At 34.3% G+C, this 25,103-nt stretch overlaps 4 protein-coding genes across 8 annotated transcripts; all 4 read right to left on the bottom strand.

Annotated features, from left to right (window-relative positions):
* Nucleotides 1-1,954: 1,954 nt before the first annotated feature.
* On the bottom strand, nt 1,955-6,762 carry LOC133682317 (probable protein phosphatase 2C 12). Its single transcript, XM_062105600.1, has 10 exons — nt 6,560-6,762; nt 6,062-6,379; nt 5,765-5,936; nt 4,698-4,851; nt 4,555-4,618; nt 4,104-4,211; nt 3,345-3,470; nt 2,957-3,192; nt 2,527-2,729; nt 1,955-2,439 (listed from the first exon to the last, which is right to left on the bottom strand). The coding sequence occupies exons 2-10, from the start codon at nt 6,260-6,262 to the stop codon at nt 2,414-2,416; spliced, it is 1,290 nt and encodes a 429-aa protein (XP_061961584.1). The 5' UTR covers nt 6,263-6,379; nt 6,560-6,762; the 3' UTR covers nt 1,955-2,413.
* Nucleotides 6,763-10,527: 3,765 nt separating this feature from the next.
* LOC133681722 (B3 domain-containing protein At5g42700-like) lies at nt 10,528-13,444 on the bottom strand. 2 transcript variants are annotated; one of them, XM_062104837.1, is made up of 7 exons: nt 13,053-13,444; nt 12,877-12,972; nt 12,748-12,779; nt 12,487-12,649; nt 11,785-11,997; nt 11,562-11,650; nt 10,528-10,744 (listed from the first exon to the last, which is right to left on the bottom strand). In XM_062104837.1, the coding sequence occupies exons 1-6, from the start codon at nt 13,185-13,187 to the stop codon at nt 11,603-11,605; spliced, it is 687 nt and encodes a 228-aa protein (XP_061960821.1). In that variant the 5' UTR covers nt 13,188-13,444; the 3' UTR covers nt 10,528-10,744; nt 11,562-11,602. The 2 variants fall into 2 exon arrangements, with proteins under 2 accessions (XP_061960821.1, XP_061960822.1); XM_062104838.1 differs by having other exon boundaries at nt 11,788-11,997; nt 13,053-13,439.
* On the bottom strand, nt 10,528-17,250 carry LOC133681723 (B3 domain-containing protein At5g42700-like). Of its 4 annotated transcripts, none has more exons than XM_062104841.1 (7): nt 16,929-17,250; nt 16,753-16,848; nt 16,629-16,660; nt 16,376-16,538; nt 15,683-15,892; nt 15,460-15,548; nt 10,528-10,744 (listed from the first exon to the last, which is right to left on the bottom strand). In XM_062104841.1, exons 1-6 carry the CDS (start codon nt 17,061-17,063, stop codon nt 15,501-15,503), a joined length of 684 nt encoding a protein of 227 aa, XP_061960825.1. In that variant the 5' UTR covers nt 17,064-17,250; the 3' UTR covers nt 10,528-10,744; nt 15,460-15,500. The 4 variants fall into 4 exon arrangements, with proteins under 4 accessions (XP_061960825.1, XP_061960824.1, XP_061960823.1 ...); XM_062104840.1 differs by lacking the exon at nt 10,528-10,744 and adding an exon at nt 14,499-15,031 and having other exon boundaries at nt 16,929-17,249; XM_062104839.1 differs by lacking the exon at nt 10,528-10,744 and having other exon boundaries at nt 14,499-15,548; nt 16,929-17,249.
* Nucleotides 17,251-20,283: 3,033 nt separating this feature from the next.
* On the bottom strand, nt 20,284-24,146 carry LOC133682853 (uncharacterized). Its single transcript, XM_062106392.1, has 7 exons — nt 23,726-24,146; nt 22,952-23,009; nt 22,582-22,662; nt 22,424-22,459; nt 22,042-22,281; nt 21,815-21,956; nt 20,284-21,095 (listed from the first exon to the last, which is right to left on the bottom strand). Exons 1-7 carry the CDS (start codon nt 23,896-23,898, stop codon nt 20,602-20,604), a joined length of 1,224 nt encoding a protein of 407 aa, XP_061962376.1. The 5' UTR covers nt 23,899-24,146; the 3' UTR covers nt 20,284-20,601.
* Nucleotides 24,147-25,103: the final 957 nt, after the last annotated feature.

Here is a 25,103-nt window from a genome sequence, read left to right as displayed (position 1 = left end):
TTTATGCTATGGATGAGAGAGCTTGAATATTACAAATTACAAGAAGATACTGAGCAATGCAGGTTCCACATCAAAGCAAGAGTATGATTTGTCCAAACTGAGAAAGACAACCCCACCTTGAATGAACTTTCAACCGTATCACCTCATGCAAACCAAATGTTGGGATTTATATAATTACTCATCATCACCGATCAGAGACGTACGTAGAGCATAAAGATTCAGAAGCTTTTCATAGATAAATTATATTTATTAAATCTAGTTTGATAGGACTGGTCGATCCAAGTCAGGTGTAAAAAATTCAACTTGAATGTGAAATAATCAACTTGTTTGATTTTTTTTATAAAACAATTTTATTTTAATCCAAGCCGAGTGTAAAAAAATTCAACTTGAATGTGATACGATGAACTTAATCAAAGATTAGTTTGAATTGATTTATAAAAAATTATAGAACAATTTCATTTTGTTATTCTTTTAAAAAAATTAAAATAATAATGTTTTGATAGAGACCGGATTTAATAACTTTTTGATAATCATGTGATTAGTGACACTAACCTCAGATCGATCGGACCGTGATAAAATGAAAGGACGGTAAACATTTTCAAAGACAAAAATAAAAGGTTCATAGTTAGGTATGAAGATAGACCCCACACACTCGTGTACAAAGTGGTCCTAATCCAGTAGGAGAATTTTGTTCGTTTAGTTAAGGTCAACATCTCAATCATGCAGGCATTATTTTGGTGGACTGACTCATCTCCTACACTTAACCACTCGAAATCATATTCTGTATATAAATGTGTGTCTGTGTGGGAGAGAGAGAGAGAGTATTATGAGAGGAAACAAAGATTTCAGTTTCACACTCAAACTCCATAAGATCCTTCGGTGCAGAAAAAACTTTTTCTGTTTCTTGCTTTTGCCTTTGGCCACTCAATATCTTATTCTTTCTTTCAGTAGAAAGAAGCAGTCATAGGAAAAGCAACGACCGGACAAAAACTCTCTCTTTCAAGCACACATGCACACACACGTGGTAAGTTATTCTGAATGATGGAGGTAATAGCCCAATAAGACGATTGAAATTTAATGCACAAAAAGGTTTGGACTTTACGATATTTATTTGATTCCTAAAGTCGTTTCGATTATTTTTTTTTTCTTCCTTTTTCGTACGGGCAAAGGGACACTAATCACTGCTTTTTCGCTTCACGGTCCCACAAACTAGAATAGCAAGATAGTATGTACTGTCGATGACAGAAGAAGGCCTCACCACCACCACGCCTCTTGAGCCGATGAAAATCTTCCCCGAGCAGACTTGGATTCCTCACTCTTGAAGATCATTAGTACGTTTGAGATGAAATTCTTGACAGCAATGTCTTGGGATATGCTTCCATCTTGAAAAGTCTCGAAGGAAGCATCGGAGGATGAAACAAAGAGAAGAATACAGAGATGTCCTAATTGGTGAAACAGAGAGTTCACATGTTATTTGACTCACCTCACAAACCTCCAGCCAAGAGAGTGTCCACATGTTGTCCCGCTGAAAGATGGTCCCATTTATGAGTACTCCAAGCACCACAGCCACGATGTGGAGCGCGACCCCATCAAACCAAAGCAAGCTTTCAACAGAAGGAATGGCAACATAGAACGAGAATTCGAAGAAGCCGGGTGCTAGCGCATGATTCATTGGATACATTCAACAATTCGAGGGCCTTAACCAAGTAGGGCCAAGTTGCAAAACTGAAAAAATAAAGTTATACGGTCTCCATGGTCATACACAGCACCGACGAAAAGTGGACTCTGATTGGGAGAATAGAGACAATTGTTGAAAAAAATAAATTAATTGCTGGTTTTCTATTTCTAAAAGTTAATCTTCTTACTTGACCGAGGAAGGTTCAGTTTAATGTTACATGAACAAATTCATCTAGCAAGCCAATCACACGAACTTCTACCTGACCTGGAATGGATCTGTCTCAAGTACTTCGTCAAATTTTCTATATAACAACAACAACAATATTACATAAGAACACTGTCATTTGATGTTAGCTCTACGAACCACAAAGGAACAGATTCAGACAGAAAAACAAATGATCCTGAAAAGGATGCCATGTATCAGGTACCAACAAGTTTATCAAAGCCTTCGGGAGATCTTTAAGCTGGTATGTGAGCACAACTGTTATTTTGAAGTCAGAAACAGATTCGTAAAAAGCAAACAGCTCTAATTTGATCTTCGAACTTCGAGCTCAGAAGCAATTGGGATAGAGCCAAATGCATCCGTTAAGTATAACACAAACAAGTCAAAATGCTCAAGACACCCATGAGAAGTTTGAGCGAGCAAAATATTGTGAGGAAGTTCTTTCAATTTTGTCTTGATCTCTGAAACAATTGTTAGTGCTTGCCGAAGGCAAATACAATCAAGGATGTATGGCTAGTCACTATCACTGCTATGCCTGTCTGTAAAATTGAACACAAATGAAAATATAAAATCAGTCAACATGAAAGTTGGGTGAGAGAGATAAAACCATAGAGAGTTGTTTGTACCTCCTGATTGTCTTTTCCCTTCCATTGCTTCTTTCTTCTCTTGGCAACTTAAGCAAAGGAAAGGGCCATCCCAGGGACGCAATTTTCCAAAATCAGATGAACCAGCATGTACTGAAATACCCTCATCAGGTTTTATCTCTACTTGACAGACTGCACACATGAACAGCTTAAACATGTTGCAAAGCGGGTATTTCGTATCTAACCTGCATTACACACAAACATGCATCGTGTCAGAACACTAAAAACCAGTGTGACTGTTCCTCAAAGACAGGAAGCCAAACCACCCATAACAGATGGTGTGTCAAACACAGTCACACAGGGAGAGAAAAGGCAATCAGGAGCACAGAGAGTACAACTCTGTAATCAATGCCCAATACGGAGATCAAACTATCAAATATTAGCCAACAATGATGATCTTCACAGCACAAACCTCTCAGAAAGCATAGCTGATCCTTCCTCGTATAGTTCCTCAACCACATCTGGTTCTAGATATTCTTTATCGATTTGAGAAGAAGATTCAGAGGACTTTCTGCGAAACATGGACTTAAACACTCCTCTTCCAAGCTTTTTTGGTTGTGGCAAAGACGCAGCTGGTTTCTCTGGTGGTACTATATCAATCACAATGCAGGTTGTATCATCTCGAAGTCCTTTCACCTGCACTGCTTCCTGCAAATGGAATGCAGAGAGTAAGACCAAGTACAGGTTATCCTGGATGGTGTCACATGATGTGACATTGTAGGGAAGCCATAGGATATTAAACCAGGGGCAATTTCAGGTGGTGTTTCCACAAAAGAAAAAAAAATAACGTAACACTACACCTTAACAATTTGTGCAGCTGCAGTTTCTGCTGCCATCCCACGGCAACAATCAAGAGCCACTTCTGCAGATAAAGCATCCCAGACACCATCACTTGAGATAACAAGCCTACCACCCGCAGTAGACAACTACAAATCACAAAGATTTGAAGCTCTTTAAAGAGAAAAGAAGCGAATAACAGCACACTGTGTTTCAGTATGAATCAAGCGATGTGCAAAGCATGCAGGATGAGGTAATGTTACTCCAAAGTTCAAATCACCAAATCATGTCACAAGAAGCTACAAGCAGACCACATAATTTTGGAAGATGTTGCCAATATGACCTCAGTCCATATAACCTTTGTTCTCTGGAGGAATCAAGGGGGAAGCTATGTTGAGAAAAATAATCATGACTCAAAAAGATGAACTATGACCCACAAAATAAATTGTAAGGTGTATGAACCGTGAATAAAGTGGCATAAAAGATGATAAACACCACTTGTTTTGAAAGAACCATAATAAAAAAAACATTGAGATTATAATCAGTATCCATTTCACAGCAAATTATCAATTAAATCAGTGCCGTTAACTTATTGCAGAAATAAAACTCATCAGATTAATGAATAAACAGTGTTCAAGAATATGGGAAACAGAAAGGTAGTGTCTAGGACAAGCATGGAGTTCACCAACAGTACTCAAAGCCCACAGTGGGATGCGAGCAATACAAATAAAACTATCAATACATATCCATCAAAATGGACATATCACATCTCAAGAACAAACCTTAATTTGCTTCACATAAGGAACAGGAACAATGTACTCGCCAACATCCACATCCCCGATGGATCGTGAAAGACATAAGCCACCAGGCCAACATCTCAAAGGGCCAATCTGAAATACAACTACCACCCAAGTTATATAATCTACTTCAATCCATAAATCAAAGTTCGATACAATTTCCATTGAATACAATCATAAGAAGATACCATTCAAAATATCATACAAGCCATTTATTCCACAAACTTGTCATTGTTTACAATTCTATTTACGAAAACTTAAAAAATCATAAGCTAAATAATGGCTTATTTTCATGTTCTGGTAGCTGTCCTAATTTAGACCAATGAACTTGAAGGTGAATATCATTGTGTATTAGGTTTCACCAAAACAGAGAAGTTGATGAAAAGGACAGAATTTGATATTTGAAAAGAACAAAAATGTAAAACAAGGAAAGTACCTCTGCACCACCACCAGTATTTAGCCGTCCCACCTCACCCCCACTTGCAGTAATGCGCTCCCTCCTGTTAAATTAAAAATTTAAGGCCTCGGTATTACTAGGAGCTGTTAAACGGGTATAGAGACACTATATATCTGACTTACTCCTCTTCATTGCACTCGAGTCTATGATCTGCTGACAAGTAATAGATATCACCTTCAGCAGATTCAAGAATGCAACGGGAATCACCAACAGATGCCACAGTTATGAACAATCCTTCTATTATTGCAAAGGTGACAGTTGTTCCTGATGTTCGAGCTGAAAAGTCAAAAACACCAAAATTGTGAATGCTAAACATTATTCACATATAAAGCTCAAAGCACAGAACTTAGAAAATGGTATAAATTTCTGATAAGATATGACCAAATAAATATAACCAATCACTAAAAGTAGTGCAGCTAAACCATGCAGGATGGTATGGCCAAGACAAAAGATGCATATCGATTGGTCCATGTAGTAAAACTATAGGGACAGGATAAAATTATGTTTATCAATCATATTCAGGTGGCACTTTAGGTCCTGCAAATCAAATGAGTGAGAAAAAACAAAATCAATAACATGAACTTATTCCATGCATGAAGCGATTACAGAAGTCTAAACAATTATTTTAAAAAAATATGCTGTCTCGTAAAACATCCTGTTAAATCAACCATTTTCTAATTTATGTGAAACAAACATCACTTTATGCCCTCCATGTAAAGAAACAGAAGCACCTTGAAATACCCTGATGAATCATTAACTGTAGTCGGTAATGTATTTATCATCAGTAGATGCACGATGTTATGATGAATAAGTAAAATGCTTCGTGAGCCTGGAGGCATCAAGACATTTCTTGGGAATATGAGAATTGTGTGGAAATCATAGTACTTTGTACTTTCTATCAATACAACGTCCCCATTTCTGAATCTCATAAAACAAATAAATGAATGGAAATTACTGTCCCCAACAAGCGTAAGGTACACTCTCCATTAATAACAAAGATGCAATTGACATGAGGGTGTAAACATCTTTCGGAACAATAGTGGAAACGCTATAGGGGATGCTGACCAATTCAAGAAAGTCTTCGGATCATAAGCTGTGAGTAAAGGTCTTTGAGTTTATACACCAAGATAACATTAAACCGCTTCAATTTCAAATAAAATTCTACTTTTTTTAAGAAAAAAACCCATACCTCTCTCTTGAAAATCTTTATCAGTTTTGACGAACCCTGCAACTAAAGCTCTTGGCAATGCTGCTACCCATTCATCTCTGTTGAGATCCGGAGGCATGGCGGCTATAATGTTCTTGAGCAGATTCTCCTTAGTGTATATTGCTGCTGCAGACCCGTTATGTCCATCAAATAACTGCAAAACAAGGTTTATATTAACAAGAAACCTATCGAAACTAATCAAAACATCAATCATCTAAGCTAATTTGACTTCAACTGATCAATAATCTGTTAAATAGCATCAAAACTCAAATAAGTTACCCCGAAAACAGAATAAGTAGTGATCCCGTCACCGACGATTCTCTGGCATTCAGTTTTTAACAATGTAAAATCCTCCCCTTTCTTGCTCTGACTAGCCTGACCGTATAAAATCTCCGGCTTCTCTACCCTCTCGTTCGCCAATTCTCGCTTTAACAGCACCGAAAGCGGCACCGTTTGATGCTCCCTCGTAGCAGCCATCATTCTTATTATATTTTATATTCTCCCCCTCACAGCTAAATTTCCCTATCACCACCACCGCAAACGGCAATAATCACCACCACCGCCAGAATCTCTATTTCTTCATTTCTTCATATAACTCTGTTACAAATTTAGGTTTAACCATTAATCATCGGATCAAAATAATAATAATAATAATAATAATAACAACAACAACAACAATAACAACAACAAAAAATAAAAATTGATATTAAAATTATTATAAAATAAAGAAAAAACTAACATAAAAAACTGGAAAAGAGAAAAAAGGAGAAAATTTACAAGGAAAGAAGTTTCTAGCGGCGAGAATGAGAGAGAAATCGTCGTTTTTGCTGTTGGCGTTTCAGTGATCGAGATTTGCGGATCCCAGCAACCTGCAAAAATTCCATTGTTGAAAGGAGGGAGAGAGAGAGATCGTTTCATTAACAATATAGCATCGCGCAAAAGGAGCTTTGTTTTCTCTGCTGACGTGGCAAATATCGCCATTCGGTCCGCTCGGCGCAACAAAGAAAGCCCTTTTTTGTGCGGCTTGTGAGTCAGAAGCACTACCTTTGCGCTTATGGACGCTATCAGGACCGTTGGATTCGTTTTGATTGAGTAAAGATTGCCCACTATGGGACAAATACGGTGGGGTCTCGTTATGTTAATGTTAATTAATTTAGTTATTTATTATGTTTAGTTAGTTTTTGTTACTGTTTCGGAATAGAAAATATAATACATATTTTTATTATTTATTTCTTATTTTGAAAACACATATAAATAGATTTTTTTATATATCTTTATTTGTGCTTTTTTTTTATCAGCAAGTTTTCACCATAATGTCTTCATTATTTATGTGATGTCCCGTGATAGAAATAAAAGATTAAAAAAAATGGTTAAAGGAATAAAGATATAAATATAAAATAAATTTATTTTTAAAATGATTCTAAAATAAATTTATATCATTTTAAAACAAAAATATATTCATTTCAATATCCAATCGGTAGTGTAATGAGATATTTAATTGATTAATATATTATCATAATTTGATATGAATCTCATTTAAAACTTTCTTTTTGGATCTTAGTTATAAAAAAAAACTATAATTTATATTTTTGTTAAATTTATCTTTTTAAATTATAACTATAAAAATTATTATCAAGATTGTGATACCAAACAAACATTTAATTTTCAATAAATACGTTAAGAAAGTGTTTGGCTAGAAAGTTCAGCCTGGTTTTCATCTAATCTTGAATTTTTTTGTTTAAAATAATTTTTTTATGTTTTTAGGTCTTTTTAATATACCAGTGTTAAAAATAAATTTTAAAAATAATAAATATATATTATTTTAATATATTTATAAACAAAAATATTTTAAAAAATTAATTTACACAACTCTCCCGAGCATCCATCCTGTATCAAGATTAAGCCGATCTATACGAGGACAAAGTTGCTTCGATTGATGCTGATTGGTTTACATTTCTATATGTGGAAGCCGGTCAAGGGAGAAAAAACGCGCAAAACGGACCCGGTCAAGAAAATCAAGAGAAAAAAAATACACAAAATCAAGAAATGCTTGACTGCCAATGGGACATTATAGTATTTATTTATTTCCCATTAATTAACGGGCCAGTAAATAACATTTTTTTTTTACATTGAAGATTCCTTTGAATTACTTTTTACTTTCTGGGATTAATTAACAGCCAGTAAATTTATGTGTTCCTTTAAAGGGTTTATTTATTTATTTAAAGAACATATTTTATTTCTTGAATTTCAAATTTGAACATTACAATTAAAGAATAATTGAATTCTTCTGAATACATTAAATCTATACAAAATTATATTTTAAAAAATTAACTATAATTAACGCATAAACTTTTTTTTATCATCATTGAATTTAATATATATATTTTTAATAATATAAGTAAGTAATTAGACTCGATTAATTTTAAATTTTAAAACTTGTTATATTATTTTTTAAAATAAAGGTGGAGGACGATGACACTCCATTAATGTCACGTAGTTGGGAGAGTTTCTTTCTCTACTTGTGTGGACATGGAGCCAATGGACCCACGAGACTGGGCAGCCTCGTTTTTCTCTGTCTTTGCAACCTAACCCTTTGACTTCCACTCGGAGACCCCGGAATTCTCGGCGCCAGTTTATCTCTATTTTTTTTTTCCTGTAATCAAGCAACCCGCCTCAAAGCATAAAATCAATGGTTGATGTTTGTTTTTGCATGGTGGTGTTAGATTTTCTTAAATGTGTTTTTTTTTAAAAATATATTAAAATACTTTTTTTTATTTTTAACATCAACATGTAAAAATTATAAAATACTAAAAAATATTAATTTAACTTTTTTTTCAAATAAAATACATTTTTAAAACGGACTCTAACATAATTTCAAACATAAAAATAAACAGTCTTTAATAACAAAACATCGAGAGAACTCAGTAATCACTAGATAATATGATGCATTGGCTGCCCAAACCAAACAAAGTATTTATTTAGCATTGTATTTTAATGTGTTCCAAATTATTTCTTACATAAAAAACATTAAAAAATATTTTTTAATATAAATCATAGTTTGAACCAAAAACTAAATTGATTCTTAATAAACTACTATAGTGTATATTGGATGGCACAATTGATGGCCCATAGTTTATTGGATGATTTGTAATCTAATTTGTTTTGAAAGTTGAGGTCATTGAATAATTAGGTCAATATATGAATCACTAAATTAATTCAAGTTAATCGTTTAATTCAAAACAATATTATTAAAGTTTTTTTTAAAAAATCTTTGAAGCTGGTGAAATCAGGTTTATTAGATCATGAGTTAACTTGTTAAGTGATTCGGATTTAATTAGATTAATATTGCAGATAATTTAAAATAAAATTTAACTTTAACCAGATTTGGGATTACGAGTCACCCATCAAACTAGACAGTGCAGAACACGCACTTTCTTTGCTCCTCAAATTTTGGTGTTGACAAGCTGATTAAAAGCATGTTCAATTTATTTTGCACAGCAAGAATGGTAGCTGGACAGGGGGGTCCAGCTTGCCAAGCAGTGTTCCTGTCGACAACTACATAGTTCAGAGTTCATACCCTTACAGCTCATCAGCCATGATAGTGGAGTCAATGCACCCCACATCTCAAATACAATATTTGCAATGGTTTATGGTTTCTGACAAGACTTTTTCTACTCCGGGAAAGCTGTGGTGCCGCTGTTTGGAAACCTTGGCAGCAATTATTTGCACCATCAAACCTCATAGCAGCAATTATTTGCACCATCAAACCTCATAGCAGCAGCTTCTAGGCACCTTCGTCACCTGACGAGTGCCTCTAAGGGGTCAGGCCAGGTCATTGTACACCCCTTGTGAATAGTTGCAGCACTATTCCAACTGCCATGTGAACTGACAAAATGTCCCCGTCGACGGGAAAAAGTAGACATGTCATGCCCTAAGATGGAATTGATTCACATATATTTTCCATGGTCTGAATTGACTACCAAAATCATGAAAGGAAAGAGGTGCAAAAGATTAGTGAAACCATGGTCGTCAAACTTGACCTGGAGGTACATCTGATGAAGAAGCTAGGTTATATAAATTGACTTGAATTAATTTTAAAAAATTAAAAAGAAATTTTTTTAATATTTCATATAAAAAATAATAAAATAATTTATGTATACATATTGTAAATAATAAAATTTTAAAAATTATTTTAAAAAGTTTTTTATTTTATTTTAAAAAGATACTATGTTATGTAAAGTATATATACCATATTGAAAAAATAATTTTTTTCTTGTAAATATAGAATATATATCTAAAGGAATTCAAATCTTATATTAAAAAAATAAAATATTTTTTTAGTATTTAAATAATAAATTTTAAAAAGAGTTAATAACAAGTTAAAAAATATTAAAAAAAAAATGTACAACTAAAAGGAAAAACATATTTAAAAAAAAAATTCTACTGGATTTTCGATTGTCAAGTCGGTCGGATTTAATAACCAAGAGTAAAACCTAAAATGGTGTAACGTTAGTTGTGGGGCTAAGAGTAAAACCTAAAATGGTGTAACGTTAGTTGTGGGGGGTGGGATAAAAATTTCTCGAGACTCTGTGGTTCGAAACACCCTCACTTCACCTATCCTACCAAGGATATTTGCTGGGTCAGTGGGCCTCGAATATTCAAGCGGTATTCATGCTGAGCTGCTCTAACATGCACTCAAAAGGTGTGGATTCAAGTTACTCATCATCAAAGAAAAAGAAAAGAAATAAAAGCAGCGGCAGAGAACTGAAAATAAGGATTAAGTAATCAAACACTACTAATTGTTTGATAGATGATCAGCCAACAGCTCAAGACTACAAAATGACAGACCCTGAGATTTTCATGTTAGTGGTTTTTTATAAACAAGGAAATTACTTTCCTTTCAAGTGGACAAGGACCAAATTCCTGCAACCTGCTAGGGCAATCTACCACAAGCTGTTTTACCTGCAACCAACAGAAATTAAAAGAACGTAAAATATGTTTGCGAAAGTTCAAAGATTGCAATCTGATAAGTGAAATATTTTTATGCATTTACTCTTTAGTTGTCAATATTTCGTCACCATTGCGATCTCTCAAATACACTGAAGATATCAAATTGTCTAAATTTGACTTGTGCAGGACAGGGACACAATATCTTGTATAGCTAGCTGTATTGCATACATTTTCTTTAGATAAGTACATCACTTATAAAATAAATTAGGAATAAGCAAATGACTCCCTTTTCACTATCATATTTCTTGTGGACCATGTGCCAGCCACGTTAATGTCAAAAGAGTGCAAGTTGATGTAACTGATTCATAAAACAGTCACCGAATTCATAAGTAGCAAGAGTACAAGGAAGAATCCACAGCCTCCGTGAAAAACAGATCATGTAATGCTATTATTGATTCAGTGTAGTGTTTGGGTGCTGTCTCGAGATGAAGATAATGGAGACAAAGAAGACACGTCTCTTTGTATTTCTTATTTTGAAAACATAGAAATTCATTCCAAAGCTATCATAGAAACCTTTATTTTATGTTCATGTCTCTATCTCTTAAACCAAACACGTTTCTATCTCTTTCGTTTATGTCCTTTCTATCTTGCAAATTCTATACTCTAAGCCTTCAGTACTATTGTAAGAGAAATATATAAATCATCATCAAGATTTCGTCTAAACAAGTGGCCAATTATTTGGCATCCATTGTCACATGCTTGATGAACAAAAATAAAGTGGAGCAACAATAAAGAAATCAAATTTTGACATGCATTTCAAGACAGTTACCTAAATTAATTTGGCTGCATCCGATACCACATTAAGAAAACTCAAAGACTATTGCCCTGTTCCGAGCCATTCACCCTTATGATATATACCTGGCAAAAAGATAGGAACTGTGTATCAAGTATCAATGGAACTCAAGTTGCAAGGTAAAAATGAAAAATGAGAATAAGCAAACTGATTTGCCATGTTTCAGGTAGAGTCAATAACATTGATGCATATTAACAACCACCTTGCATGTTGTAGGCTTGATTAACTGAAAAACGACAGCATCTCCATCTAGCAGTCCATGAGCAACGGCAAACCCTTTCCATCCACCACTTAGTCCATTCTGTCGTGCTAAATATGTAACTCGATACTCATCTCCATCTTCATCTATCAGAGTGATGAAATCGCCTCGCCTTGGAAGGTTCCTTCTGCAGAAGTCGAGTGGAAGACACCCCTGCACCAAAATTTCCCTCATGATCTATATCATTGCCATCCACAGTTAAATAAATAAACTTATATGATGTTTTGCACGCCAAAATGCAGTGGAATTAGAACGAAGTACAGTACATCTGAAGCCAGGTTTTACACAGAAAGCAAGTCGTTTTAAAGCTAACAGATAATTAGATACATATTAGTGGCTAAAAAAATTAACATAAAACAAGTGGGAAAAGAAAGACATGTGTGCACACGCACAGAGTGAATTAGTCCATCCATGGACGTGGCTTGCAAACTTGAGAAGCTCCTTAGATTGTCTGTCTACAGTTATCTTACAGAAAATCATGTGGCTCATGTATTTAGTTTTAATGTTACTTTCCCTTGACTGAACATGAGAAATTGTAGGATTAAAAAACAGTGCGAATCTAAAAAATTGACAACACAGTCCAACCATATAGAAAGGAAAAGAGATTGAAACATAGGTTGGGAGATGATAGATTTATCTCACCAGCCAAAATCCACTAGTAACATGGGATTGAAGCATTGATTTTACAAAGGTCGGATAGTCAGATCCTAAATCAGATTGTAACTTTTCTGCTTTCTCCAAAGCCTTTGCCCTGGCTTCATCAGTAGCAAACACCAGGTTTGACAAATCTACTGCCTTGGAAATCCTGAGCAACATCAGTATCACACTAAAATATTAGCTTTATATGTTTCAACTTTCAACGCACAGAGCTATAATTGGTTTAAGAAATTTGAATCAAAATACCTTCTTGGTATCACCACTCGATCAAGAACAGCCTGTGAGAAAAAAAAAAAAAACCCATTATACACAACATCCAGCAAAAATAAACAAAATCCCAAAATTTCATAAGCCCAAATGAAACTAACGGCTTACTTCTTTAAAGAAAGGAGCAGGCTTGTTCGCGATACGATTGGACCTCCTAACCACAACCACTTGTTTCTCGACTACTCGAGGTTTTGAGCGTTTCATCTGTTAATCAAACAAAAATAGAATGAGCATCATCACACGTATAAAGGGAGAGGGAGTTATAGAGGAGATTAATTAATAACCGGAGAGGATTTGGTAGGGGTGGAAATTTTAAGAGCTCGAGAAAGCTTGTAGAGATTGAGGGCTTCCAATCTTTTCTTGTTCTCTTCCATTCTCTTTCGGCGACTTTCTTCATATGCTGTTACCTTTGCCGCCATTTTTACTGCAGAATCAAAAGGTTTCGATTGCTAGGATTTTAGCCCTCCCTTCTTGAAGTCTGGGGAATCAAAAGGTTTAGAGGGAGGGAGAGAGGAAAAAGAGAAATTTGAAATTGGGGGACTCCTGTACTGTGTCTATCAGGGCAAGAGAAGTCGACCGTTGAGTTCCCACCCATTATGAGTAATGATAGTGTCAGTGCCGGGGAGCCTTCTAGTTTACAGGTAGAATCCAATTTCTGGACCTGAAAAACCGTGCTGCCACAAACTCTTTGGGCACCCTTGCAACCAGTATTTTTTTATTTTTAATTGTGTGTTCGAATTCGTTTATATATTTTTTGATTAATTTTTTAAAATTTTAAAATTAATAATTAGATAAACTTGATAATATCTATAAAACTTAAATTAGTAATTTTTTTATATATTTTTAATTAATTTTCTAATATTCTAAAATTAATAATCATGTAAGCTAATTTTAATGTTTTTAAAATTTAAACTAGTAATTTTTAGATAATAAATTTAGAATTTCACTAATTAAATTACAGTAGTTTTCTTTGGAGTGATTGTATTTTCTTTAAGATTTGACTAGTTTTAAAACTGGGATTATAGATTGTATTTTTGTATTTTTATTACACAGTATAATTATTTTATTGCTATTGACAATAGAAAAAAACATTAAGCTTTGGTCTAAGAGATTTTTAGTTTTTGATTTAATTTTTAAATAATTAAATTACATTATTGACCTTGAAATGTAAAATACTTTGCCTTTAAGGAAGGTGTTCTTTTATTTTTTATGTCTAGTTATTGGGTGACATTAAAGATAATTAGATAATTTCTTAAATAAACTAAAAAGAAAAAAAAAAGGTTTAGAAGTGCGGCAGTGGGTTCGAACAGCATATGCGGTGTTGTCTATAGTGACCAAAACCTTGCTTACAGGGTGGCAACTGAATTGTCTCAACGTTCCCTCCATATATTAATTATTCAAATATTTTTAAAATTATAGCTAGGGCAAAATAGAATTTAACTGCAACAAACCCTTTACCTTCTCAATTATAATCATGCTTAGAAGAAGTGATTTAGTAATGAACCTGCGAGTGTGATATCAACACAACTAATCTATTATGAGATAAGGAAACAGCTCAAGGCAGCAAACCCTAGTTCATCAGAAGGCACTCATTACTCGGTATGTTATTGCCCTAAGCTCTTTAACCAGAGTAGCAACTCACCTTATTATTATTATTATTATTATTATATTCTTTTTCGGTAGTTTGCAAGGGGGGAACTCCACCACAGAAAGATACTAGGAATGCTAGCTTCGGGAATTAGTGGATTTACATTTCACAAAATCTACTTGTTTCCACAGGAGACTCCAAAGTAAGTGTTGCAAATAAAATTACTGTACACTTCGTCAGGAGACAAGGAGGTTTACAGATAATACACCTCAAAGCTCAAACCCCCTCGCTCCCACGTTTATTCTTTTAGGATGAAGAAAGCATTGCCTCTTTGGAAACCTCAAAGCCAGGCTTAACACCTAATTTGAATCTTGCACATTCACACGAGCAATCTCGCCTCTAGGTTGTCAGTGAGAGCTGTTACGGTCATGAACTGCGCATGCATTTCATTGGAGAGCTGTTACAGTCTTGAACGGCGTATGCATTTCATTGGATTAAATGGAGCATGCCTTCGGGTGGGATTAAATGGGTGTCTGCTCAAGGAAGCTGCTGACCTTAAATCCCAACCTTGAACATTCTTGGGAATGCAGACGTCGAAAAGGATTTGACCAAGAACTCCATCCGGTTTGATAGTTGGAGGGGTTCGCAAATGAACCAAATTCTCATTGTGCTCATCTTGCAAGGACCCAACATAGAAATTTTATGAGTGATTTAGCGTCGTGTTTCGGTGCTAACTTGAAACGAAGATAATAGGGACAAAAGGGACACGTTTCTCTGTATCTTTTATTTTGAAAACATAGAAATTCATTCCAAAGCTATCATAGAAACATTTATTTTATGTTCATGACTGTCTCTTAAGCCAAACACGTGTTTATCTTTTGTTTGTCCTTTCTATCTTGGGACACTTAACCAAATTTCTAATTGCAAATTCTCTACTCTAAGCCTTCAGTACTATTACAAGAGAAATATATAAATCCACATCAAGATTCCGTCTAAACAAGTGGCCAATTATTTGGCATCCATCGTCACATGCTTGATGAACAAAAATAAAGTGGAGCAACAATAAAGAAATCAAATTTTGACATGCATTTCAAGACAGTTACCTAAATTAATTTGGCTGCATCCGATTCCACATTAAGAAAACTCAAACACTATTGCCCTGTTCCGAACCATTCACCCTTATGATATATACCTGGCAAAAAGATAGGAGCTGTGTATCAAGTATCAATGGAACTCAAGTTGCAAGGTAAAAATGAAAAATGAGAATAAGCAAACTGATTTGCCATGTTTCAGGTAGAGTCAATAACATTGATGCATATTAACAACCACCTTGCATGTTGTAGGCTTGATTAACTGAAAAACCACAGCATCTCCATCTAGCAGTCCATGAGCAACGGCAAACCCTTTCCATCCACCACTTAGTCCATTCTTTCGTGCTAAATATATAACTTGATACTCATCTGCCTCTTCATCTATCAAAGTGATGACATCGTCTCGCCTTGGAAGGGTCCTTCTGCAGAAGTCGACTGGAAGACCCTGCACCAAAATTTCCCTCATGATCTATATCATTGCAATCCACAATTAAATAAACCTATATGATGTTACGCCAAAATGCAGTGGAATTAGAACGAATTACAGTACATCTGAAGCCAGGGCATACACAGAATGCAAATTGTTTTAAACCTAACAGATAATTAGATACATATTAGTGGCTAAAAAAATTAACAAAAAACAAATGGGAAAAGAAAGACATGTGTGTGCACACGCACAGAATGAATTAGTCCATCCATGGACGTGGCTTGCAAGCTTGAGAAGCTCCTTAGATTGTCTGTCTACAGTTATCTTACAGAAAATTATGTGGCTCATGTAAATAGTTTTAATGTTACTTTCCCTTGACTGAACATGACAAATTGTAGGATTAAAAAACAGTGCGAATCTACAAATTTGACAACACACTCCATCCATATAGAAAGGAAAAGAGATTGAAACATAGGGTGGGAGATGATAGATTTATCTCACCAGCCAAAATCCACCAGTAACATGGGATTGAAGCATTGATTTTATAAAGATCGGATAGTCAGATCCTAAATCAGATTGTAACTTTTCTGCTTTCTCCATAGCCTTTGCCCTGGCTTCATCAGTAGCATACACCCGGTTTGACAAATCTCTTGCCTTGGAAATCCTGAGCAACACAGTATCACACTAAAATATTAGCTTTATATGTTTCAACGCACAGAGCTATAATTGGTTTAAGAAATTTGAATCAAACTACCTTCTTGGTATCACCACTCGATCAAGAACAACCTGTGAGAAAAAAAAACCCATTATACACAACATCCAGCAAAAATAAACAAAATCCCAAAATTTCATAAGCCCAAATGAAACTAACGGCTTACTTCTTTAAAGAAAGGAGCAGGCTTGTTCGCGACACGACTGGACCTCCTAACCACAACCATTTGTTTCTCGACTACTCGAGGTTTTGAGCGTTTCATCTGTTAATCAAACAAAAATAGAATGAGCATCATCTCACGTATAAAGGGAGAGGGAGTTATAGAGGAGATTAATTAATAACCGGAGAGGATTTGGTAGGGGTGGAAATTTTAAGAGCTTGAGAAAGCTTGTGGAGATTGAGGGCTTCCATTCTTTTCTTGTTCTCTTCCATTCTCTTTCGGCGACTTTCTTCATATTCTGATATCTTTGCCACCATTTTTACTGCAGAATCAAAAGGTTTCGATTGCTAGGATTTTAGCCCTCCCTTCTTGAAGTCTGGGGAGCAGTGTGTGTGAGAGGGAGGGAGAGAGAAAAGGAGAAATTTGAAATTGGGGGACTCCTGTACTGTGTCAATTAGGGCAAGAGAAGTCGACCGTTGAGTTCCCACCCATTATGAGTAATGATAGTGTCAGTGCTGGGGAGCCTGCTAGGCTGCTAGTTCACAGGTAGAGTCCAATTTTTGGACCTGAAAAACCGTGCTGCCACAAACTCTTTGGGCACCCTTGCAAGCAGTATACTTTTTTTTTTCTTTTAATCGTGAGTTATCCGGGATACATGTATTTTGATTCATTTTTTAAAATTTTAAAATTAATAATCAAATAAATTTCTGGTAATTTTATAGTTTATAACACTTAATCAAGCAAGTAATCTTTAAAAATCAAATTAAAAAACTAACTAATTAAACTATACTTATCGTGATTTAATACAGTTTTCTTTCGCATTGATTGTATCTTCTTATAGATTTGACTAGCTTGAAGACCCGGATTATAGATTAGTTGTGTAAATCCTATCTTGCAATTTTGCTTCGGTATTTATGCGAATAATTACAAGCACAGATAAGGTGCTTGCTTTGTTAAATAACTGTGCAAATTTCACGGTGAAGTTATAATTTTGTTCTTTGTTGGCAAAATTAGGTGGTTTTGTTTTAGGGCATGGTGGTCTTTTTTTATCGAACCCATTAGTTATTATAAGAAAAAACATGATTAGATTGTATTTTTATATTTTTATTACACAGTATAATTATATTATTGCTATTGACAAAAATAAAAAAACATTAAGCTTTCGTCTATAACTTTTTATTTTCGGAAGAATAACGCGTGTAGCTTTTTATTTTCCTTTTCTTTTTCCCTCTCTCGTACTCAATTTTCAAGCTGGCCTTAAAAAAATTCAAATCAACCCCTAAAATTTCTTGTTCTAAAGATTTCGTTCATGTTCTCTTTATTGTTGTTTTTTTTATCTAGAATAATTTTTAAAATTAAATATTTTTTTAATTTCATCCATATTCTCTTTATTATAATTTTGTTTATTTAGAATAATTTATGAAGTTAAGGATTTTTTTTAAATTTCATCCCTAATAGATATTTTCATATGTTAGATTTGGTTTACATTATTTTGATTACTATTTATTTTATTTTAGATATTATTTTGCATTTTTTTTTCCTTTTCATCATTCTTGAGTTTTTCCTATCAAATCTAATATTTTTTTTATTATTGTATTTTTTTGCCTTGCAAGATTTTTTTAGATTGATTTTTTTTAATTTTATCCTTCAACATTTAATTATTTAGTTATTTATCTTCTTAGTCAAATTTGAATCTAGAATTTAATGAATAGCGAGTTTAAAAGATTACCCTGATTTATAACGTTGACACGGGTTTTTTATCCCTCCTTTTTAAATTATTATTTTCCTATCATCCAACTTTTTTTTATTTTTTTCTTCACTTTCCATGAGGTTGTTTAGTTATTTTGAAAATAGTACGGGTTGCTTCAGTTTTTTTTTTTTTGTCTTTGTTAAAATTACATTCTCTAAATAAATTTAGTCTTTGAATTAAATTAAATTAATTGATTTTATTCTTCAACATTTAATTTTTCATGTTTTAAGCTTATGGGTTGAACTTGGATTGAGAATTTAACGAATTACAAGTTTGAGAGTTTAACCCGACTTTATAAAGTTCACTCAGACTTATTTGAGTTTTTTTTTTCTTATGATTTCATCCTCTTAACACCTTTTTTTTCGCTTTTTATGGTATTTATCTTTCTTTTTAAAATAAAAAGGTTGCCTTAAGTATTTTTAGGTCTTTGTTAAATTTAGTTTTTTTAAAATGAATTTTTTTAATTAAATTAAATTTATTGATTTCATCCTCCAATATTTAATTTGAAGTGTGTTGAAATTTCTAGTTTAGCTCAGGCTTGTAATTTAATGGGTTACAAATTTAAAAGACTAACCCAAGTTTACAAAATTCACTTGGGCTTGCTTGTTTTTTTTTTTTTAGTTTCATCCATCAATAATTTTATTTATTTATTTATTTGCTTTTTATGAAATTTTTTTATAGTTTTGAAAATAACAAAGGTTAACTTGGATTATATTTTCTTGACCTTTATTGAATCTAGTTTTTTTAAAATGAATTTTATTTTTTAATTAAATTAAATTAATTGCATTACAATAAGCATGAGATTCTTGATTCATGGGTTTTTTGTTTTTATTTTCTTTTCAGTCATTATTTTAACAGCATGTGTGCTTTTTTAAAATACAAAAACTTTAATTTGTTATTATTTCTTTTAAAATATTAATATCACATGAATATTTTTTTATACTATTAATAAATTAACTCAGCCCACAGCATTAAGCGTGCCATTTATCTAGTTTTAGCGCACTTGGTTTCCTTCACATCCTTTAGCACATGCATGATTAATCTCCACTTCAGATGAATAACCAGCTGGACTAGGCAGCTTAGCGTCACGACGGCTTATATGGCTTCTGCTTCCCCGTTGACTTCACAAGAAGGACTAGAGGGGTGGTATTAGATTTAAAATTTTAATTTTTTTAATTAAAATTTAATATAATTTGTATGTTTTGAATTGTTTTGATGTGTTAATATTAAAAATAATTTTTAAAAAATAAAAAAAAATCATTAACATGTATTTCAACATAAAAAATTATTTAAAAAACAATCATTACTATACTGTTAGACACCTTTATATGTTATTGGTATTGTGATTGTTACTGTGATTATAATTTGAAAATATAGATGTTTTAAAAAGATTATAAATTATAATTATTTGATTAGTAATATTAAATTTATGATGTGTATTAATTACTCAAATATTTTTAAAATTATAGTTAGGGCAAAATATAATTTAACTGCAACAAATCCTTTACCGTCTCAATTATAATCATGCTTAGAAGAAGTGATTTAGTAATGAACCTGCGAGTGTGATATCAACAACTAATCTATTATGAGATAAGGAAACAGCTTAAGGCAGCAAACCCTAGATCATTAGAAGGCACTCATTACTCGGTATGTTATTGCCCTAAGCTCTTTAACCAGAGTAGCAACTCACCTTATTATTATTATTATTATTATTATTATTATTATATTCTTTTTCCGTAGTTTGCAAGGGGGGAACTCCACCACAGAAAGATACTAGGAATGCTAGCTTCGGGAATTAGTGGATTTATATTTCACAAAATCTACTTGTTTCCACAGGAGACTCCAAAGTAAGTGTTGCAAATAAAATTACTGTACACTTCGTCAGGAGACAAGGAGGTTTACAGATAATACACCTCAAAGCTCAAACCCCCTCGCTCCCACGTTTATTCTTTTAAGATGAAGAAAGCATTGCCTCTTTGGAAACCTCAAAGCCAGGCTTAACACCTAATTTGAATCTTGCACATTCACACGAGCAATCTCGCCTCTAGGTTGTCAGTGAGAGCTGTTACGGTCATGAACTGCGCATGCATTTCATTGGAGAGCTGTTACAGTCTTGAACGGCGTATGCATTTCATTGGATTAAATGGAGCATGCCTTCGGGTGGGATTAAATGGGTGTCTGCTCAAGGAAGCTGATGACCTTATATCCCAACCTTCAACATTCTTGGGAATGCAGACGTCGAACAGGATTTGACCAAGAACTCCATCCGGATTGATAGTTGGAGGGGTTCGCAAATGAACCAAATTCTCCTTGTGCTCATCTTGCAAGGACCCAACATCTCTACCCTCATAATACTCTACTGAGCTTGGCATAAAGAAATGATCACTTGGTGCAATACTAACTCCCCGAAAACTATGGTGTGGATTGGCAGCTGCTTTCCTCAGGTCACTGATTGGCTCAGATATCTCATCATGTGTCCCCTCAAAGCCCATCCTTTCTCCTTCAAGTCGTTGAATTCTTTGGGAATAAATTGCAGCTGCCTTATCAAGGAGCTCAGTCACAGCAGCGTTGTAGTCAACAGGATAAGATCGATAATGACCTACAGTAATTCATATGGAGAGAATTGGAATATGCTAGTGCAAAGGAGAAGAGAAGCATAGCGGCAATCTAAGAACTCTTAAAAGGCTGGTGATCAAAATTTCAAACATCCAAGTATCAAGATGGTAAATAAGGATTGGCAATCAAACTAACACGTCAAGTTTTACCATAGTAAACCTTTACTTGGTAGCCACATTCAATTATAACTAAATTATGCAATTCTGTAAAAAGACAGCACTTGCTCCAATAACAGAATATGCGTTAATTCTATGTTGATTGTGTAGCATATAAAATTAGACAAAGGAGCTTGTCCATCACAACAATGACTTTAATGGGAATCGAAGGTGTTTTCAAAAGTTTTACCACGAGTGAAAAGGATACAAGTGGCATAACCCAGAGCAACAAGCTACGGAGACTACCTCCACCCACATATACACAGGACCCACCATGACAATTGTTCATGGATCCAACCTTTATGTGAGAGAGAAGAGTACAAATCCCAGTATACTAAATAATTCCTCCTCCCAGGCTACAAATGCTTGAGACCAAATTATGCATCCTAATGCACGGGTGCCTAAAACAAGAGAAAACAAATAACACAACCCCCTTTGGTTTTAATATGTGAGTGCTATTCAGAGCAACCCGCCATAACAGTTTCAGCAGTAACATGGCATGAAATATGGTCCTGGTTGAACATAATAATCGTAGTTAGAAACAGACCTACATGCGGAGAGTCATTCATTTTCAGAAGCTTTACATCACCACCAAGTTCTTTTAGTCTTTGAGCGAAATTGCAAATGACTTGATAAGGAGCAAGATCGTCATTCTCTGAGCACAAAATTAGATATGGACCCCCCATGCTCTGCAATAAAATGATGCTCAATTTAAATAGAGAGAAAACAACAGCAGCGCAGCATATTTATAGACGCATGCTATTATGTACTTACAACAGAGGAGTAGAGAGTCTGCCAATACTCAGCACGCTGTGATTCAAATCTGTTGAGGAAGAGAGCATCAAGACTGCTACAAATTCCATTTGTCATCCAAGACAGCATTCTTGGTGGATGAGACATTTTGAGAACAGATGGGTGAACAACAAATCGTCTCCCCAGATCACTCGTAAAATCCACTGGACTAGAATCATAGATATGGCCTGAGATACAATCTCTGACCAGCTGATGGTCATCCTATTGATGGAGAAAAGGAAAAAAAGAACCAAAACAAGACAGAAATAGAAATGAGCGTGATGTGCATAAATAATTAGTGAAACATGTAGCTTTGACCACATATACAAAGAGGACATCAAATTCGTGCAGAAAAATGGCATACCGGATTCAGTTGTACTTCACACTTTCCCTCAATGATCTGCAATGGAAAAACAAAACGAATTCACTCATCCACACAAACTGCCTGGGTTGCTTCTTACTCAAACAGAGGCGAGATTATCCATCATTGACAGTTACCCAAAGGCATATGAGGTAGTTTACCTGGAGAACCTTGTACATGCAAGCTTTGGGACCACCAGAAAAGGATGCAAGGACTATAGGGCATGGCCTTATCTTTAGCTCCTACATATAAAAAAATGAAGCAAGCAAATTACAAGACAATTAAACTCAAAAGACTTTGAGCTAGAGTAGTACAAAAGTTGTGGTTTAGTCCTCAGGGAGAGTGCCATATTTCAATCCATGATCAAATGCTTTGGCAAGCAAAAGGATATGTTTAGTACAAAGGCAACACAAGATCTCATTCAAAATTCTGTGAGGCAGGTGAAGTAGCACCAGATCATAGCCATATAAAATCTAACAGGTATATTAAACAAATGCATCAGAGAAAGATTTTAAGTAGAATAACACTGACCTCAAGAAGTCCGTTGAGCATGTCAAATGCTAAAGTTTCAGCCTTCTCCGGAAAGAACCTGTGCAGGAGTAACATGCAGAAATCAACCCACTGATAAAGCACAAGCACCAATGTCACAGTCATGAAACTTGCAAGTAAATGCGAGAAATGCACATAATTCCCATTTACAGTAAGTGTAGATATCCCGTGAAGTAATCAGCACAAGATATGGAAACTGTTTCAGGAAAAAACTGAAAATCTAGCCTAGTCACCTAGGCCTGCACTTCTAAATTATTCCTATCATCTATTCATGTTAAATGCACAGTGAATTCGAATCCTTTCAGAAAGAATCTATCCATTCCTAGTATACAAATCAAACAGGCTTAGGTTGCTTTTCAATCTGCACCTGTTTCAACAACCAGATCCCATCTAATACTCATAGATAAAGCTATCATCCGTTATCAGAGATGTTATGACCCATAAAGAAGGACAAAAAACTTGACTCACTCATCTCCAACTCCACTTATCTAGCTAAGCTGTTTTCCATTTTTAACTTGATACTTCAACATACAACGTAGCAAAATTCATCAAAAACTACAATTAAGCATCACCCAAAAACACACGAGCACCAATCAAGAAAAAAATTCAACCCAAACCCTTGTTTCAGCATATCCAGCAACCAAACCCAAAACACCGAAATCTTGAAAACCCAGTCAAATCCAATCAAGCCCAGAAACCAATTCATTAACCAAGACAAAAAAACAACCGATTCAAAGGGGAAAAAAACAAACTTACATATTGAAGAACTGGGAGTGACAAACAAGGGAATTCCAACCAAGAGACCCATAAAGGTCAACATAAGTTTTCACATGTCTTTCTTGACTAGACATCCAAGGGAAAACCACCACTATCCCTTCTCTATTCATTTCCCTTCTCCCCCAATAACACTTACCTCCAAATCCCCACATTTTCTTCCTCCCCCCTCCAGAAACAGCTTTCCAGCTCTTTATCAACGGACTTTGATGATTACTGTGCCTTGATAATTAGCTTTTAGGAAACAGAGAATTAAAGACAGCAAAGATCCAATCTAAGAGAAACAAAAGTAAACGTAATCATAAAATAAGGTTCTGTAAGTTGTCTGCACACTGATAATTTATTTACTTATTCTTTCTTCCTTTCTATTTGCAACTTTCAAATAATGCTCGAAGATATGGAAGGGTAGACAGCGTACCCTGGATATTCCGCTATCTCTTTTATCTTAAACTGCCAGATGTCACATTAATTCTTTTGCCACGTTTTCAATCTGGTACTTTGATATTACTGATATACCCTTGTGCTGTGTGGTGTCAAATTATAATTGGTTGTGGCGGGTATATTTGTAAAAAATGATGTTATTAAAACTGATGTAGCCTCCTCGATATACCTAGAAAGAAATTAAATAAGAATTCATCCAATCAAATACTAGCAATGCATACGAGATCTAATTTGAATTAAAAATATTTAAAATAATATTGTTTTAAATTTTTTAAATATAGATACAATATAGTTTTAAATTACCAATTTCAGCTTATCATCCAAGTTCATATGGGTTTTTAGTTTCAATTATCAATCTCATTTCATGATTTTAATTATAAACACAACTGAATTTATTAACTTTTATTCATGGAATGCTGTTAAGTTGTGCCCAGAAAAAAATGTGTACAAGCGGGCGACCGCATGATATTTGATGCGTGCACGGATTTTTTTACTTGTTTCGGGGGTTTGAAGGCGCGATCATAGCCCATTCAATTGGCGAGAGGGGAGGGTGGGAGCAGCATGGTGCTGCCATATATATATTTTTTTCCGGATTATTACGGTGTTTGTTTGAGGTAATTTATTTGTATTTTTATTAAAGAATAAAAGGTGGGAGCAGTATGGTGTTGCCATATATATATTTTTTCTGGATTAAGACTATGTTTTAGATAATTTATGCGCATTTCTATCAAAGAATAATTTAACCTAATAGTTTAAATTATCAGGGTTTTAATATATAATTTATATTATTATTTAGCACACCCTTCAAGTAAAAACTCTTTGAGCTTGAAACTTACACAAACTCATAGTACCTTGTATTTTAATTTTTATCAAATAAATAAATATGGTGAGATTCAAACTCGTTACCGCTTGATCATTA

This window comes from Populus nigra, chromosome 2 (genome assembly GCF_951802175.1).
Source record: "Populus nigra chromosome 2, ddPopNigr1.1, whole genome shotgun sequence".
Taxonomy (NCBI): domain Eukaryota; kingdom Viridiplantae; phylum Streptophyta; class Magnoliopsida; order Malpighiales; family Salicaceae; genus Populus; species Populus nigra.
Note: the sequence above shows the minus strand (reverse complement) of the source record. Positions and strands in the feature narration are given on the sequence as shown.

What these genes read in the sequence shown, in the direction of transcription:
- LOC133682317 (XM_062105600.1), bottom strand. Translation starts at nt 6,262, where the DNA reads ATGATGGCTGCTACGAGGGAGCATCAAACGGTGCCGCTTTCGGTGCTG. An exon ending in CTTATGTGAAGCAAATTAAG is followed by an intron (nt 3,471 to 4,103) that starts GTTTGTTCTTGA and finishes TGTGATTTGTAG; the next exon opens with TTGTCTACTGCGGGTGGTAG. An exon ending in AGGGAAAAGACAATCAGGAG is followed by an intron (nt 2,440 to 2,526) that starts GTACAAACAACT and finishes TCAATTTTACAG; the next exon opens with ACAGGCATAGCAGTGATAGT.
- LOC133681723 (XM_062104841.1), bottom strand. Translation starts at nt 17,063, where the DNA reads ATGGTGGCAAAGATATCAGAATATGAAGAAAGTCGCCGAAAGAGAATG. An exon ending in CGAGTGGTGATACCAAGAAG is followed by an intron (nt 16,539 to 16,628) that starts GTAGTTTGATTC and finishes TGTGTTGCTCAG; the next exon opens with GATTTCCAAGGCAAGAGATT. An exon ending in AGCCTACAACATGCAAGGTG is followed by an intron (nt 15,549 to 15,682) that starts GTTGTTAATATG and finishes TCTTTTTGCCAG; the next exon opens with GTATATATCATAAGGGTGAA.
- LOC133682853 (XM_062106392.1), bottom strand. Translation starts at nt 23,898, where the DNA reads ATGTGGGGATTTGGAGGTAAGTGTTATTGGGGGAGAAGGGAAATGAAT. An exon ending in TGCTCAACGGACTTCTTGAG is followed by an intron (nt 22,663 to 22,951) that starts GTCAGTGTTATT and finishes TTTTATATGTAG; the next exon opens with GAGCTAAAGATAAGGCCATG. An exon ending in GCATGTACAAGGTTCTCCAG is followed by an intron (nt 22,460 to 22,581) that starts GTAAACTACCTC and finishes TTTCCATTGCAG; the next exon opens with ATCATTGAGGGAAAGTGTGA.
- LOC133681722 (XM_062104837.1), bottom strand. Translation starts at nt 13,187, where the DNA reads ATGGCGGCAAAGGTAACAGCATATGAAGAAAGTCGCCGAAAGAGAATG. An exon ending in CCCCTACCAAATCCTCTCCG is followed by an intron (nt 12,973 to 13,052) that starts GTTATTAATTAA and finishes TTTGATTAACAG; the next exon opens with ATGAAACGCTCAAAACCTCG. An exon ending in CTGCTCCTTTCTTTAAAGAA is followed by an intron (nt 12,780 to 12,876) that starts GTAAGCCGTTAG and finishes TTTTTCTCACAG; the next exon opens with GCTGTTCTTGATCGAGTGGT.